This window comes from Fukomys damarensis, unplaced genomic scaffold, assembly GCF_012274545.1.
Source record: "Fukomys damarensis isolate Sample0158 unplaced genomic scaffold, DMR_v1.0_HiC HiC_scaffold_19, whole genome shotgun sequence".
Lineage (NCBI taxonomy): Eukaryota > Metazoa > Chordata > Mammalia > Rodentia > Bathyergidae > Fukomys > Fukomys damarensis.
In genome coordinates this window covers 9,495,456-9,509,227 of record NW_022900931.1, presented here as the reverse complement: position 1 = coordinate 9,509,227, position 13,772 = coordinate 9,495,456, and the positions used below count along the sequence as shown (strand labels likewise).

The 13,772-nt window shown below is 57.8% G+C and overlaps 2 protein-coding genes across 4 annotated transcripts in view; both read left to right on the top strand.

The window, feature by feature from the left end:
* Nucleotides 1-11,679, top strand: Sh3bp1 (SH3 domain binding protein 1). Of its 3 annotated transcripts, none has more exons than XM_010613300.3 (18): nucleotides 1-110; nucleotides 1,248-1,290; nucleotides 1,509-1,613; nucleotides 2,598-2,674; nucleotides 2,926-3,037; nucleotides 3,117-3,193; nucleotides 3,593-3,740; nucleotides 4,669-4,737; nucleotides 4,870-4,960; nucleotides 5,324-5,469; nucleotides 6,167-6,278; nucleotides 6,580-6,661; nucleotides 6,735-6,815; nucleotides 7,544-7,660; nucleotides 8,230-8,327; nucleotides 8,423-8,594; nucleotides 9,301-9,395; nucleotides 11,393-11,679. In XM_010613300.3, the coding sequence occupies exons 1-18, from the start codon at nucleotides 52-54 to the stop codon at nucleotides 11,488-11,490; spliced, it is 1,782 nt and encodes a 593-aa protein (XP_010611602.1). In that variant the 5' UTR covers nucleotides 1-51; the 3' UTR covers nucleotides 11,491-11,679. The 3 variants fall into 3 exon arrangements, with proteins under 3 accessions (XP_010611602.1, XP_010611590.1, XP_010611595.1); XM_010613288.3 differs by having other exon boundaries at nucleotides 7,457-7,660; nucleotides 10,777-11,674; XM_010613293.3 differs by having other exon boundaries at nucleotides 10,777-11,672.
* A 1,971-nt stretch (nucleotides 11,680-13,650) lies between these two features.
* Pdxp (pyridoxal phosphatase) overlaps nucleotides 13,651-13,772 on the top strand; it is a 6,806-nt gene continuing 6,684 nt past the window's right edge. The window contains exon 1 of the mRNA XM_010614072.3: nucleotides 13,651-13,696. Coding sequence (XP_010612374.1) covers nucleotides 13,651-13,696 — 46 coding nt within the window. The remainder of the gene's footprint in view (nucleotides 13,697-13,772) is intronic.

Sequence of the window (13,772 nt, the reverse complement as noted above, 5' to 3'; positions counted from 1 at the left end):
TACAGGCCTCGACCCCCAGCGCGACCCTGCCGCCCCCAGCCTGGCCCCAAGATGATGAAGAGACAGCTGCACCGCATGCGGCAGCTGGCCCAGACGGGCAGCCTGGGACGGTGAGTGTCGCCCCCTTCCTGGCAGCCCCGCTGTTGCTCCGCGGGTCCAGAGCGGGTGTACACGGGTAGGGGGACCGGAGAGGACGGCGGAGGACAGCTGGGCAGCCTCCCTCCGGTCGGCCAGCCCTGCCTCGCTTCCTCCTCTCCGAATGCCACCAGGTCTCCTAGGCAGGGCTGGCCTTGGGGAGAAGTGGCGCCCCGGTCCCTGACAGGGACCTGCAGAGGGGAGAGCGCACCCTCTCTGCCCCCTGAGCTTCTGAGTTCTGCCCAGCCTCACTTGTCCCCTCTGGGTAATGGGGACAGTTGCCCACCTCACTGCTGGGTGGGGGAGGGGAGGGGAGGGCGGACTAGGGCCCAGACCTTGGGGGAGGGGAGAAGACAGGGTCCCGGCCTGGTGGAGGAGGGGCCTCCCCTGCCCCGCGCCTCCCGCCGCTCCTCCCGCCCCAGGCCTTCTGCTTCTCTGTCTTGCTTCTGCTTTTCCCAGGCTCAGGTGGAAACGTCCCCAGGTTTCCCCATTCCCACTCTAAGTCCCTGAGCTGGTGGTGCTGGGAGGCCGGAAGTTTGGGGAGCCTCTGAGGGCCTGTCTTCTCTGCTCCTCTTCCCCAGCCCCTAGTTCCCCATTCTCTGGGCCCAGGGGAGGGGACCGGGTGTCCTGAGACTTGTTCTAGTGTCACAATGGCACAGGCCCTGTGCGCACCAGCAGCCAGACCACCTTGCTCTGAGCCTCAGCATCCCCATGTAGCCCCGGGCAGGGGTCCAGGGCCTGCCCACCCTGCCCGCTCCTGCTGTCCGGGGTCCTGTGGGCCTGACAGCCTGGCCCTCTTTCCGGGCAAGGTTGGCACTTTGTGGGGTGAGCAGTAGAGAGGCTTTGCTCCTGTGTCCCAGAGCAGGGCCCCCCTGGGTTTCGATGGCCCACTTTCTCTCGGGACACACAGTTCAGGGTGGAGGAGGAAAACACCTGAATCCTATTCCCGCCCCATGGAATGTGCTCTGACTGGGATGAAGCCCGGCCACCCAGGGCGAGCCCACCTGGAAGGGGCTGAGAAAGCCCTGGGGTTCGGGTGTCCTCCAGGGGACAGGGGGAGGCAGGAGGTTTCCTAGTCCAGGCTGGCTCAGCACAAGCTGCCCTCCCCACAGCACCCCGGAGACAGCCGAGTTCCTGGGTGAGGAGCTGCTGCAGGTACGTGCCTGGGCGTGGGAGGCAGGCCTGTGCAGGCTGGGGAGGGGACTTGGGGCAGGCGGGGACGCTGGCTGCCCTGCCCCAAGGTTGAGTCACTCCCCACACTCTTGGCCATGGGGTCCCCAGGCAGAAGGAGAAGAAAGACATTTCCTGCTGGGGGAAGTGAGGGGGGTACGGCTGCACTGCAACCCACTGCCCCCACACCTCCTTCCTCCCAGGTGGAGCAGCGGCTGGAGCCTGCCAAGCGGGCAGCCCACAATGTCCACAAGCGGCTGCAGGCTTGTCTGCAGGGCCAGAGTGGGGCTGACATGGACAAGCGGGTGGTGAGTCCAGGGCTGGGGTTTCCCTGCCAATGTGAGCCTCGGGCACCAGGGGCACTGGGGTACCGCTGGAGGCCCCAGGACCACCCCAACCCCTTCTTGACCCTACTTCCCTCTGCACCATCCTTGTGAGCAAGGCCAGGCCTTGGCTGTACCTGAACATCTCTGTCCTCATCCAGTCATCACGCAGAGCAAGCTCTCCACTGGGCAGCCTCCTAAGGGAGCGACATGTGAGCTGGATTTTAAGTGACACTCGGGGGTATTAATCAGCAGATGGTATTTATTGATCCATGTCTGCCAGTCTGTTGCTAAGATAGGATACACTTTGCCTCACTGATTGCTGGCCCCCACCCTAGCAGGAGGTGCTGTTTTACAAATGAGGAAATGGAAGCTTTAAGTTAGTCACCAAATTTCACACTGCTAGCAAGTGACAAAAGCTAGGTTTGACCCCTGCTGTCTGTAATCTCAAAGCTCCTGCTGTCCATAACCTGAGCGTGGAGGGCATGTTGGGAAGTCAGTCACTGATTCTATGAGGCCCAGGCAGAGTTGGAGTTGGGAACTGGGAGCCATGGAAGGTTTGAGCTCAGTGCTCAGTGTTGGCTGGATCAACCACACATCCCCTGGGGAAGAAAATGTCCCACAGTCATGCTAGCTCCTCCTTCCTTTCACCCTCAACCTGGGCCTTGAGCTTCTTGCCCTCTGTGCTGGGTGGTTCTCTGGCCTGTGATGGGACTTGGTCATTTCTTCCTGCCCCATCAGGTGACTTCTTGGAGAGGGGAACGGGGACCCCAGATGGGTTGGGCTCTTACATGGTCAGCGGGGTCATCACCCCTTCCATGCCATGCTGCCCTCTAGTTTCCACTCGCACCTGTGCCTATGGCCTCCTGGGTCGCCTTGTCCCCTGCCCTGGGCTCACTGGGTTCTCAGGTGGGCTGGGGAGCCAGGTGCACTTAGGCTCACAGCCCGGCCTGCCCGCTGTCCCCGCAGAAGAAGCTTCCGCTCATGGCTCTGTCCTCCACAATGGCAGAGAGTTTCAAGGAGCTGGACCCCGACTCCAGCATGGGGTGAGTATGGCTAGGGCTGAGCCCTACCTAAGGGTGCGGAGAAGCAATCAGGGCTGGGATGGATCTGAATCAGCAAGGGCATCCAGGTGGGAAGGATGACCAGGCTAAGGACAGTGTTAGGTGGGTGAGGATGTAGGGCTGGGCGGGGGCCAGAGGGCTAGGAAATGATGGGGAGGGGAGGCCCCACCACAGTGAGGGTGGGGTGACGGTGAGAGCCATCGGGCCCGGACCCACGGCCGCTGTGTCCACAGGAAAGCCTTGGAGATGAGCTGCGCCATCCAGAACCAGCTGGCCCGCATCCTGGCCGAGTTCGAGATGGCCCTGGAGCGGGGGGTCCTGCAGCCGCTCAGCTGGCTGAGTGAGGTGACCCTGCCCCCGGCCCAGCTCCCCAGCTTCTAGCTCTGCCCCCCCAGGCCCCTGAACCCCTCTTGTCTGTCCTCAGGAGGAGCTGCCCGCCATCCTGAAGCACAAGAAGAGCCTACAGAAGCTGGTGTCCGACTGGAACACCCTCAAGAGCAGGTAGGAGCCTGAAGGCACCCGGGGCAGAGCACCAGTGGCCACAGAGCCTGAGTCCCCTGCCGCCCTGGGAGGACACTGCAGGGCCCACAGAGTGACAGCTGGTCCATGGAAACCCATGTGATGAGGGTACATGGTTGACCCCAAAGCCCAGATACCCCTAATCTTCCAAGATCCCAGGAAAGCCCATGGGCCCCCATCCTGCACTCTAAACTGGGTGGCTGTGATTATCAAGTCTGCCACCAGGGGGCAACCCAGAGCACTCAGGCTCAGTCTGGGCAGAGACCCGAGGGATTTGCATCTGTAAATCCCAGAACCCTGTGTGGTCCAGGTATAAAGGGAACACTTGGCTCCGGGCATGTAGTGGGGCTAGTGACCACCCCACTTTGGGATCATCCACAGGCTCAGCCAAGCCGCCAAGAACTCAGGCAGCGGTCAAGGCCTGGGCGGTGGCCCGGGCAGCTATAGCCACACCACAGCGGCCGCCAACAAGGTGGAGACGCTGAGGGAGGAGGAGGAAGAGTTGAAGAGGAGGGTGGAGCAGTGCAAGGTGAGGGGTGTGGGCACCCTGGTGTGGGCAGGTGCCGCCTCCATTTCACAGAGGAGGAAACTGAGGCTCAGAGGAGACCTGACTTGCCCAAGGCCACACCTCTAAGAAGCAGCGGGGGTGGGCGTTGGATCAATACAGTTAGGAGCCTGGCACCGTATCCTGGCCATTACCTTGTGGCTTCCTCTGTCTACACCACATGCAAACATGGGAGGCAGGAACAGGATCTGATCACCAGACCCTGGGGTGTATTTGCTGAGTGAATGAATGAACAAATAGTGCTGCAACTAAGTAAATGAAAAATGATTATAGCCAGGTGTGGTGGTCATAACTGTAATCCTAGCATTCTGAGAGTTTAAGGCAGAAGGAGCAAAAGTTCCAGCCCAATCTAAGTAACTTAGCAAGACCCTATCTTAAAATCAAAAACAAAAAGGGCTCAGAATGTAGCGCACCACAAAGGTCCCAGACTCGATCCTTAGGATCCACTCCCCCCAGAAAAGAATGATAGTAGTCTAACACAGTGATACATTTCTGCAATCTCAGCTGCTCAGGAAGCTGAGGCAGAAGGATCACAAGTTCAAGCTCAGCCTGGGCAATTTAGTAAGAATCTGTCTCAAAATAAAATATAAAAAGGGCTAAGGATGTAGCTCAGAAAAAGCCCCTGGGCTTGATGCCTGGTACGACAGCAAGAAAGAGGACTGCATGATGAGTGACGTCAGGACCCACAGATGAGGACAGGAAGCTGTTAAAGGCCCTCAAGAGTTTGTGGGGTTCCCAGTGGGCTGGCCCCGAGTACAGACCTCGGAAGAGAGAGGAGCCAGCGGGGACCTTCCACACACAGTTGGACAGGTGGCTGTCCCCTCGGAGCCTCAGCTTCCCCACCAGACCCCACATCTCCCCTGGTGTAAACGCTCCTCTTCGTGTCCCCCAGGATGAGTACTTGGCCGACCTGTACCACTTTGCCACCAAGGAGGACTCGTACGCCAACTACTTTATCCACGTGAGTCTAAGACTGGGCCCAGCCATCAGAGTCAGGGGTAGACACCAGAACCAAGGGCCCCCAGGACCCCTGAGCGATGACGGGGTCTGCTCCGCCCCTCACTCCCCAGAGGGTGTTGCTCTGTCCCCACAGCTCCTGGAGATTCAGGCTGATTACCATCGCAGGTCCCTGAACTCTCTGGACACGGCCCTGGCTGAGCTGAGGGAGAACCACGGCCAAGCAGGTGGGCACCTAGGCCGGCCAAGCTTCACCCCGCCCCACCCGGCTCAGGACACAGTTCGATCTGTGGATGGATGAGCTCTGGGCGGGGGAGGCTGGAGCTGGGCAGCTCTGGCAGGAGAGGTTGCTGCTCTGTGGAGCGTGGCATGAAAGGTCAGGACCAGAGCCTGGAGACCTTCTAGGGGCCAGAAGGGAGGAGACAGCGGACCAGTAGAAGTTGGGCAGTTCCACGGGGGGATGGTGGGTGGTTCCAGATGTGTGCCTGGAGGGGGGTGTGTGGTGGTACCACCTTGCAGATGACTGGGGGTGCCCCCAACTGCCCGGCGGTAGGAGGGCCCTGGGCCACTGATCTGTCTCGTCCCTGCAGACCTCTCCCCCTCGATGACGACCACCCCCTCCAGCAGGGTGTATGGGGTGTCGCTGGGGACTCACCTGCGAGAGCTGGGCCGGGATATTGCCCTGCCCATCGAGGCCTGCGTGCTGATGCTGCTGTCCCAGGGCATGCAGGAAGAGGTGCGGAAAGGGCATCGGGGCCCTCACACTGCCCTGTGCCGGGGCCTGCAGTTCCCATTAGAGCAAGGTCCCAGGAACAGGCCTGGCTGCCTGCGGACTGAGTCCCCACGTCCCTATCGCCGGCCTCCCGTGGCACTCCTTGTCCCACTTAACAATCCCTTGTTGGCTCCATTTTAGAAAGGGGAGGCAGGCAAAGAGGAGAACACTCCCTGAGTCACACAAGGAGGTGACTTGGAAACCCAGGTCTCACCAGCTGGCCCCTACCTGTCCTCTGTTCCTTACTGATGATGTCAGTGCATCGGCCCCTCCCTAAGAATATAAATAGAGGCCAGGGATTTAACTCTGGTGCCGCCACCTGCCTCACAAGTGAAAAGTCCTGAGTTCAATCCCCAGTACCAAAAAAAATATAGGTGGAAAATACCCAAAGATAAAAGGGCTTTCTCACAGTCCTGCTGGCCCCCTTTTTCCTTTCCACTCCTGACCAGATTCCTGTCTCCCACGGCTCTCCTCAGCTCCCCCAGACTTCCCCGTTCTGCTCTTCGCTTAGAATTACAGACCTGGAAGTCGAGTCGACTCTGCCCACCAGACCCCTGGGCGCAGTGAGGGCACAGGCCATGGGCAAGCCAGGGCTTCCAGCCAGAGTCCTGCCCTGCCACCCGCCGTGACCTCCTGACCTCTGCCCCCTCTTGCACCCCAGGGCCTCTTCCGTCTGGCCGCAGGGGCCTCGGTGCTGAAGCGCCTCAAGCAGGCGATGGCCTTGGATCCCCGCAGCCTGGAGGGATTCTGCTCTGACCCACATGCTGTGGCAGGTGCTGTGCTGGGATCCCTGGGCAGAAGGGGTGGGGGCGACTCCCTGAAACAACACCCTGATGGCTCTGCTTTGAGGACTGATATTCTGCAGAGCAGACTTAGGGTTTCTAACAGGGTTTGCAGTGAACCCCTGAAATGCATGTACATTTTTCTGGGGGCAAGATCACTAACCCATCAGACCTGGACATGTTAGTGTGAGCAGGGGCCAGAAGTTCCTTCCACATGGAGAGAGCTAGGCACTGGGAGTGCAGGGGGAAAGTTGGGGGCTGCCTCTAACCTTGTTCCCCGCCCCTGCTTCAGGTGCCCTCAAATCCTATCTCCGGGAGCTGCCAGAGCCCCTGATGACCTTTGACCTCTATGATGATTGGATGAGAGCAGCCAGGTGAGGCAGGGGGGTGAGGGAGATGGGGAGGAAGAGGCTACAGAGCCCAGGCTCACTGGCTTTCCCTCCTCAGCCTGAAGGAGTCTGGGGCCCGGCTGGAGGCCCTCCGAGAGGTGTGCGGCAGCCTGCCCCCTGAGAACTTCAGCAACCTCAGGTGAGCCTGGCCCACCTACCTGGCCACCCCCAGAGCCGGAGCCCTGCTGGGCTCAGGGCCCTGGGTTGGAGTCTGGTCCTGTCACCAAATCCTAAGCAATACTTCTGAAATACAGCTTTCCTGAATGGGCCATATTTCTTTGTACTAGATATTGAAATAAACAAATACCTTGAACTTTGCTCTAGCCCTGCCAGCCACTGTGTGGCCCTGGGAGTAAGTCAATGTCCTCACCTGGAAAATATAGGCCATAACAGTCCCCAACCCGCAGCGAGCATAGCTCTGTGCCTGACATGTCTGGCATTTGATAAATGGATCAGCTGATTTAACTATGGAAAGTTTAAACTGGGGGTTGGGGTGTAGCCCAGTGGCAGTGACCTAGCATGCACAAGGCCGTGAGTCCTATTCCCAGCACTCTAAAATAGAAAAGTTAAAAGCCAGCTGAGCATGGTGGCGCATGCCTGTAATCCCAGCACTCGGGAGGCTGAGGCAGGAGGATCGCTGTGAGTTTGAGACCAGCCTGGGCTACATAGTGAGTTCCAGGTCAGTCTCAACTGCATAGTGAGACCCTGTCTCAAAAAACAAACAACAGCAACAACAACAAAAAGTTAAAAGCCAATCTGTATGGTTCCTTCCCACACAAGGCTCAGGAGGCTCTCAGGCCTTGGACATCTATGGGTGTTCATGGCCCAGGGTACCCCGGCCCCATCCCAAGCCCACCTCCTGCCCAGGTACCTAATGAAGTTCCTGGCCCTGCTTGCTGAGGAGCAGGATGTAAACAAGATGACACCCAGCAACATCGCCATCGTGCTGGGGCCCAACCTGCTGTGGCCATCTGAGAAGGAAGGGTGAGGAGCCGTGGGCTGGGAAGGGGACAGGAGGGAAGCAGCCCCCTCCCCCAAGCCATCTGCTGCTTTTTTCCGTGGGGCCTCAGTTTCCCCGTGTGTGGAGACTGGGCAGGGCAGCTCCTTTTCCCAAGGCTGCATGAGGAGCAGCCTGGAAGACCAGGGACTCCACAGGGCTGTCACAGGCACAGCACTGGGGTGTGGGGTGGCCTGAGCCGGAGGCTGGGAACCCAGAGATGGGCTTGAGGAGTCGCTCTTTGGACCTCCGCTTCCTCATCTGTAAATTGAGGACAGGTTGTAAAAACTTTCAGGGGCTTTGCTTTGGGAATCAGAGGAGATCCCGAGAAGTGTTGCAAACTGTAAAGTGCCGTGGCAGGTGAAGAGTCGTCGCTACTTTCCAGGTCCCACATGGTGCAAAGATTTCATCAGGGTGCGGAGACAGTGGCTCATTCGGGGCTGTCTGGATCCAAGAACCGGGGACAGGGACCCCGACTGACTAGGGACAGCTGTCAGGGTGCAGGACTGAATCTCTGCCTAGCAGATGACTCACTTTGTCTCCTTTTCTGTGCCAGGGACCAGGCCCAGCTGGACGCTGCCTCGGTGTCATCTATCCAGGTGGTGGGTGTGGTCGAGGCTCTGATCCAGAGCGCCGACATCCTCTTCCCTGGAGGTGAAGCTCCTGTCTCTGAAAAGGACCCCCTGGGTCTGCTCCCCTGCCCAGGCTGGTGAAGGTCTGAATTTGAGACCTGTTCTTTCTGTCCCCAGACATCGACTTCAACGTATCGGGCCTTTTCTCAGCCCTCGCCCCCCAGGACAAGGTCGGCGATGGACTGGCCCCTGAGGACACACCGCTTGTTGCTGTGCCCCGTCCAGCGACCACCCCGGCCCCAGCCCCGGCCTTGGCCCTGGGCTCAGCCTTAGTGACACCCAAGGAAAGGTAGGAACTGAGGAGTATGAACAGCCCCTCTCAGGACTTAGGGAAGGTCATTATTGGTATTTTCTTTTCTTCTGGTACCAGGGAACATACTCGGGTGCTTGCATTTGCAAGGCAGACAGCGGAACCACTGAGCTAAATCCCTGGCCCCATTATCGGTATTTTCATCTGAGGGACCCATCTCCCAGTTCCCAGGCAGGGACTTGGAGGCAATGCCCTACTCAGCCTTAGATGTGTCTCCTTATTTCTTATGTGGTGATAAACTGAGCACCTACTATGTGCCAGGCACTGTTTCAGGCCCTGTGGATTTAGGGAGCTACGAGGTAGCTGTTTGGGAATTCGTAAACACTTCCCATTCTTCTCTCCGATCTTTTAAGTCCAGAAGGGCTTCGTGGGGTGGTGTTGCCTCTGTACCAAGCAGGAATTATTCAGTTTCCCACAGACTGTGTGGCCCACACTGGGTTTCCTCTGATGAACCAGACAAACAAGTGCTGTCCTTTGAGCTGGCATCACAGGGTTGTGGAGAGTTTAGCATGTTCCCCAAGGCATCTGTGATGTCGGGGAGTAGGGGACACCCTGTGGGCTCAGTGAAGAGCCACAGGAAAGGCCTTCCTGGGGAGCAGAGACCTGGGAGTCACCCCGAGGTTGCTGGTGAACTCTAGGAGATGGCCAACTCCGCCCCCGCCCCTGTCCTCTTCTCCCCTCCCAGGCCAGAGTCCGAAGCGCCACCCAGACCAGTCTCACCCATGGTCAACAGGAGCACCTGGGAGACAGCTGCCCCAGCAGAGGACACCGCCCGGAGGAGTGAGTTCACTGTGGGAGCGGAGAAGGGGACAGGACAGACGGGAAGCAGGGGACAATCCCAGGCCACCCGCCCCTTTAGACCACCGGGGGAGGCCATGGTGGTTAGAAGCCCAGGTGGTTAGAGATGCAGGTGGGTAGAGGCCCAGGTGATTAGAGATGCAGGTGGTTAGAGATGCAGGTGTTTAGAAGCCCAGGTGGCTAGAGATGCAGGTGGTTAGAAGCCCAGGTGGTTAGAGATGCAGGTGGGTAGAAGCCCAGGTGATTAGAGATGCAGGTGGTTAGAGATGCAGGTGGTTAGAAGCCCAGGTTTCACTGCCTGGCACCGGAGGTTCAGATTCAGCTCTGTGACCGGGCAGGTGACATTGCCAGTCCAAGTCTCAGCTTCCTCCTCTGTGGGGTGGGACAGTAACTGCACTTGCCTGGGAGGACTGAGTGGAGAAAGACGGGCTGCAGGGAGAGGGTGGGGCCAGGACCAAAAAAGAGAAAGCATGTGTCGGAGAAGCCGGGAGGTCACAGAGGGCTGTGGGAACAGGAAGAGGTGGGGACAGGGAGCCTTCTCCTGAGACCTCTGATGCACTCACCTGTCACCTGGGCCCAACAGGCGAGAAGGGCAGGGAGTCTTTTCACCAGGGCCACTGGTACCCTTGGGAGGCCCCACCGGCCCTGGGCACCTAGAGTGGCCACTAGCAGCACCATGTCGGGCAGCTGCAGGAGCAGGGGGGATGCACAGGGAGCCTTCTGGATAGAGGGCAGCAGGGCATTTGCTCAGTGCATTGTCACCGTGTGTCACCCAATGTGTCCTCCTACCAGCTGTGGGATGGGTGGTCGGGTCTCTCACCTCTTACCAAATGGGGTCACCCTTGATCTCCAGCAGGGGGTGCTAGAGCTGGAGTCCCAACCTCCAGCCCTTGTGGGGTCAGATCTTTGGGAGCTGGGGTGGGATGGCTCTGGGGGGCCTCTGAGAGGAGGTAAGCAAGACCCAGCTGTCCACAGGAACAGGCACTGCCCATTTATTCGGTGGACACAGTTACCTACTATGCATGTAGCACAGGGTGAGGCAGCCACACACACAGTAGCCTCGCTAGCTTTATGTTGTCATGAGGGAGACAAGCAGTACCAAGAGAAAGTGGATGTGATCATTTCAAGGAACAAGTCCTATAAAGAAAGGGGTGGGGCAGGGTGCTGCTGTAGGGGGGGTGGTTCGAGAGGCCTGATGGGGTAAAGTTTGTGAAGGGAGACCTCCTCATGAGCAGCTGGCTGTCTCAAGTGTCCACTGCAGAAAGGACAGCATATGCAAAGGTCCTGGGGTGAGGTCCTCAGTGAATGCACCACTGGCTTGTGATGTTTAAACACCCTCCCCTCCATTATCCTTCCTCCACAGCCAAGCGCCCTGCACCAGCCCGGCCCACCATGCCTCCCCCACAGCTCTCCAGCACGCGCTCCTCTCCTCCAGTCCCACCCCCAACTCCTAGCAGCCCTGTGACTCCCCGGGCTCTGCCCCGCCGTCTGGTGGGCAGCAGCCTCCGGGCCCCCACAGTGCCACCCCCGTTGCCCCCTGTTGCCCCTCAACCTGCCCGTCGCCAGAGCCGACGTTCTCCAGCCTCCCCCAGCCCAACCTCTGCTGGCCAGGCTTCCCCGAGCTCACCTGTGCAGGTGGAAACACAGAGAGTGCATACAGAAGAGGGGGCCCCCCCCGAGGCTGTAGGTGGGGTCTGTGCCCCACAAGCTGTGCCCCCTCAGCCCCAGCCCAGGGGCCTTGCCTCTGAGACTGACTGAGCGTGCAGCTCCACCCTGACTGGCCCTCAGTGTCCCCATCCTTCTAGGGCAGCCCTCACCCCTCCCAAAGGGTGGGGCGCCCAGCCTTCGCCCACAAGTGCCTCAGTGCCTGCAGGGTTGGCCACCATGGCCAGGGGGCTCCGGACAGCCTCTATTTCCTGACCTTTTCCACCCTGAGCTTGGGAGTTCTCTCCATCCCTCCACTCCCCACCCTCTGGCAGGGTCCCAGGGAAACCACCAGGAGGAAAGACAGGCTTGCGTGCTTCTACAAGACTTATTTTTCTCTTGCCAACATATTTTTTGTAAGGCTAGTAAATAAATTATTTTGGACAAAACTGGAGCATGTGCCCAAATGACAGTTTTATTTTCTGTCCTTAAAATAAAGAAACCACTTTCATAAAGGGGAAGATTGCATATTCTTGGCCTCTTTTCTTTCTTCTGGTCTGAAATGCTAACAGTCAATGCTTGTGGAGATTTCTCTGAGCTGCACACTGAGCTTTTCTGGGTGTGGTTTTCCTTTACTCTTCTCCCCGTGAAGTGAGTACCAATACCGATTGTAGGAAGACTGAGGCCAGGAGGAAGAGGCTGCTGAGATTGCAGTGAGCAAGGGACAGGCCTGGCTTGAGGAGCACCAGCTGATGGTTCCCAAGTCCAGGCTTGGTCCGGACACCTGGGAGGCTTTCTTACCTCCCTAGTTTCCTGTTTTCTTCATCTGAGATACAGCCCAACAGCCCCACTCCCATGGTGTCCTGAGGGCCCAGGGAGGTGTTCCTGTCAGTTTCAAAGCATCAGTTGGAGCACAGAGGCCCAGGAAGCTTGGCAGCTGCTGTCCCTGTTTTCCCACCCCGTAGCATTCTGGGAGCAGGGATGGATGAGTCTGTCCACGACCTTCTGTGAGGCTGCTCTGGGTCAGCTCCTGGGTTCAGCCCCATAGGGCTTCTAGGAACAGATGGGCAAGAGAAGTGAAAACAGAATCAAGCATCCTGGTGGGAGAAGCCCATACTCATAGCCTGATTAGGAGTGGGCCACTTTCTCATTGCTGGGACACAATACCCAAGACCCACCCTGAAGGGGAAGTTTATTCCAGCTCGTGTTTCTAGCCCAGAGTCTGCTGGCTCCCAGCAGGACAGCAGAGGGGCATAGCAGGGGACAAGCTGCTCCCATCATAGCAGCCAGGAGACAGAGTGCAGGAAGAGCCAAGAAGGGAGATAAAACCTTCATGTCATTTAAAAAAAAAAAAAAAAACTTCAGGTCGTATCCTCCCCCAACCAGAACTCTGCCTCCTAACGGCAAGTCAGGCAAAATCCATCATCTTCAAAAAGTCCTGCCTATGAGCCCTGAGGTTCTTATGGGACATCTAGATATAAACCATAGCAGCCACCTGAAAGACCCGGATTTGTGATTGAGGAGGGGTCAGTCAAAGAAGGCCTCCTGGAGGTGATGATGCCTAAGGAGCCAGCCAGGTGGAAAAGGTGAAGGGAAGAGCGGGAACATTTCAGGCCAAGGAGACCACTGTGCAAAGGCCAGGGACAAAAGGCATGGGGCACTGGGAAAGGGGAGGTATTGGAGCCTCAACGAGTGGGCTGGAAGAACCCTTTGCAGTTCCCGCTGTTCTGGGGGGAGTGGGGCCAGGCGTCTGCAGCGTCTTCTCTGAGATTCATTCCTGCTTCCCACACTTTAAAGTCTTGGCTCCTCAGAGGTTCTAAGACCTGCAGTTTCCTCTACATCAGAAGCCCCCCTCCCCAAGCTGGGGACACAGGCATATGGATCACCTCATCACTGCCCTAGGGTACTGGTCTTAGCAACCCCAAAACGCCCAGACCCCACCAAAAACAGATTCTGAGCTCCTGGTATGCACTCGGGCCCTGAAAAAGCATTTGTCAAGTCATCGAACTGTAAGCTTGAGATTTACACATCTTACTCTGTGTAAATTATATCTCAAAAATAACTCCCCCAGGGAACTCTGCCGCACTCGCGGTGTGGAGAGCCACTATCCCAGCGTGGCCAAGAAGGCACCAAGCGCCACTTGTCCGACATTATTTCTCAGGACTTCGCTTGGAACTGGAGCGTGCGTGGTTCAGAGGGCCATTAGATCGCCGGGGGAAGGGAAGGGGAAGTAAACAAGGTTAAAATGTGGTTAGGTAATGAACCAACTCCCCGCGATGAATGTCATCATAATATACTGCAAACACGTACTAATACACATTAAAACAATACATTTAAAAAACAAAGAGTTAACCCAAAGACTCCTCTCAGCCTGTTTTCCTCCTAGCAACCTGCTCTCCTAAGCATCTGATTGGCTGGGGGACGCGAATTTGGTCACCCGGATTTTCTAGTCAAAGCTCCTTATTAGTTACAAAAAACGTCAGTCTCCAAGGCTCCGCCCCTGTAAGAGGGTAGTCGGAGTTGAAACTTGGCGACGATCGGCCCAGAAGACTAATGGGGCAGGGATAAGGACCGGCTGGTTCTACATTGGTATATGCCTTTCCGGGCAGTAGCTATTCCCGGCCCTTTCTCCAAGCTCAGTACGCTCTCTGCCTAGTTCTTCTCCGAGCCTCTATCCCCTATTGGCCGCGGTCCAGGCTGTGGCCCCGCCCCCTG

Excerpts from the sequence above, each read along its gene's own strand:
- Sh3bp1 (XM_010613288.3), top strand. The coding sequence starts at position 52 with ATGATGAAGAGACAGCTGCACCGCATGCGGCAGCTGGCCCAGACGGGC. Across the intron at positions 3,741-4,668 it reads GGAGGGTGGAGCAGTGCAAG|GATGAGTACTTGGCCGACCT; the intron begins GTGAGGGGTGTG and ends CGTGTCCCCCAG. Across the intron at positions 8,595-9,300 it reads TTAGTGACACCCAAGGAAAG|GCCAGAGTCCGAAGCGCCAC; the intron begins GTAGGAACTGAG and ends CTCCCCTCCCAG.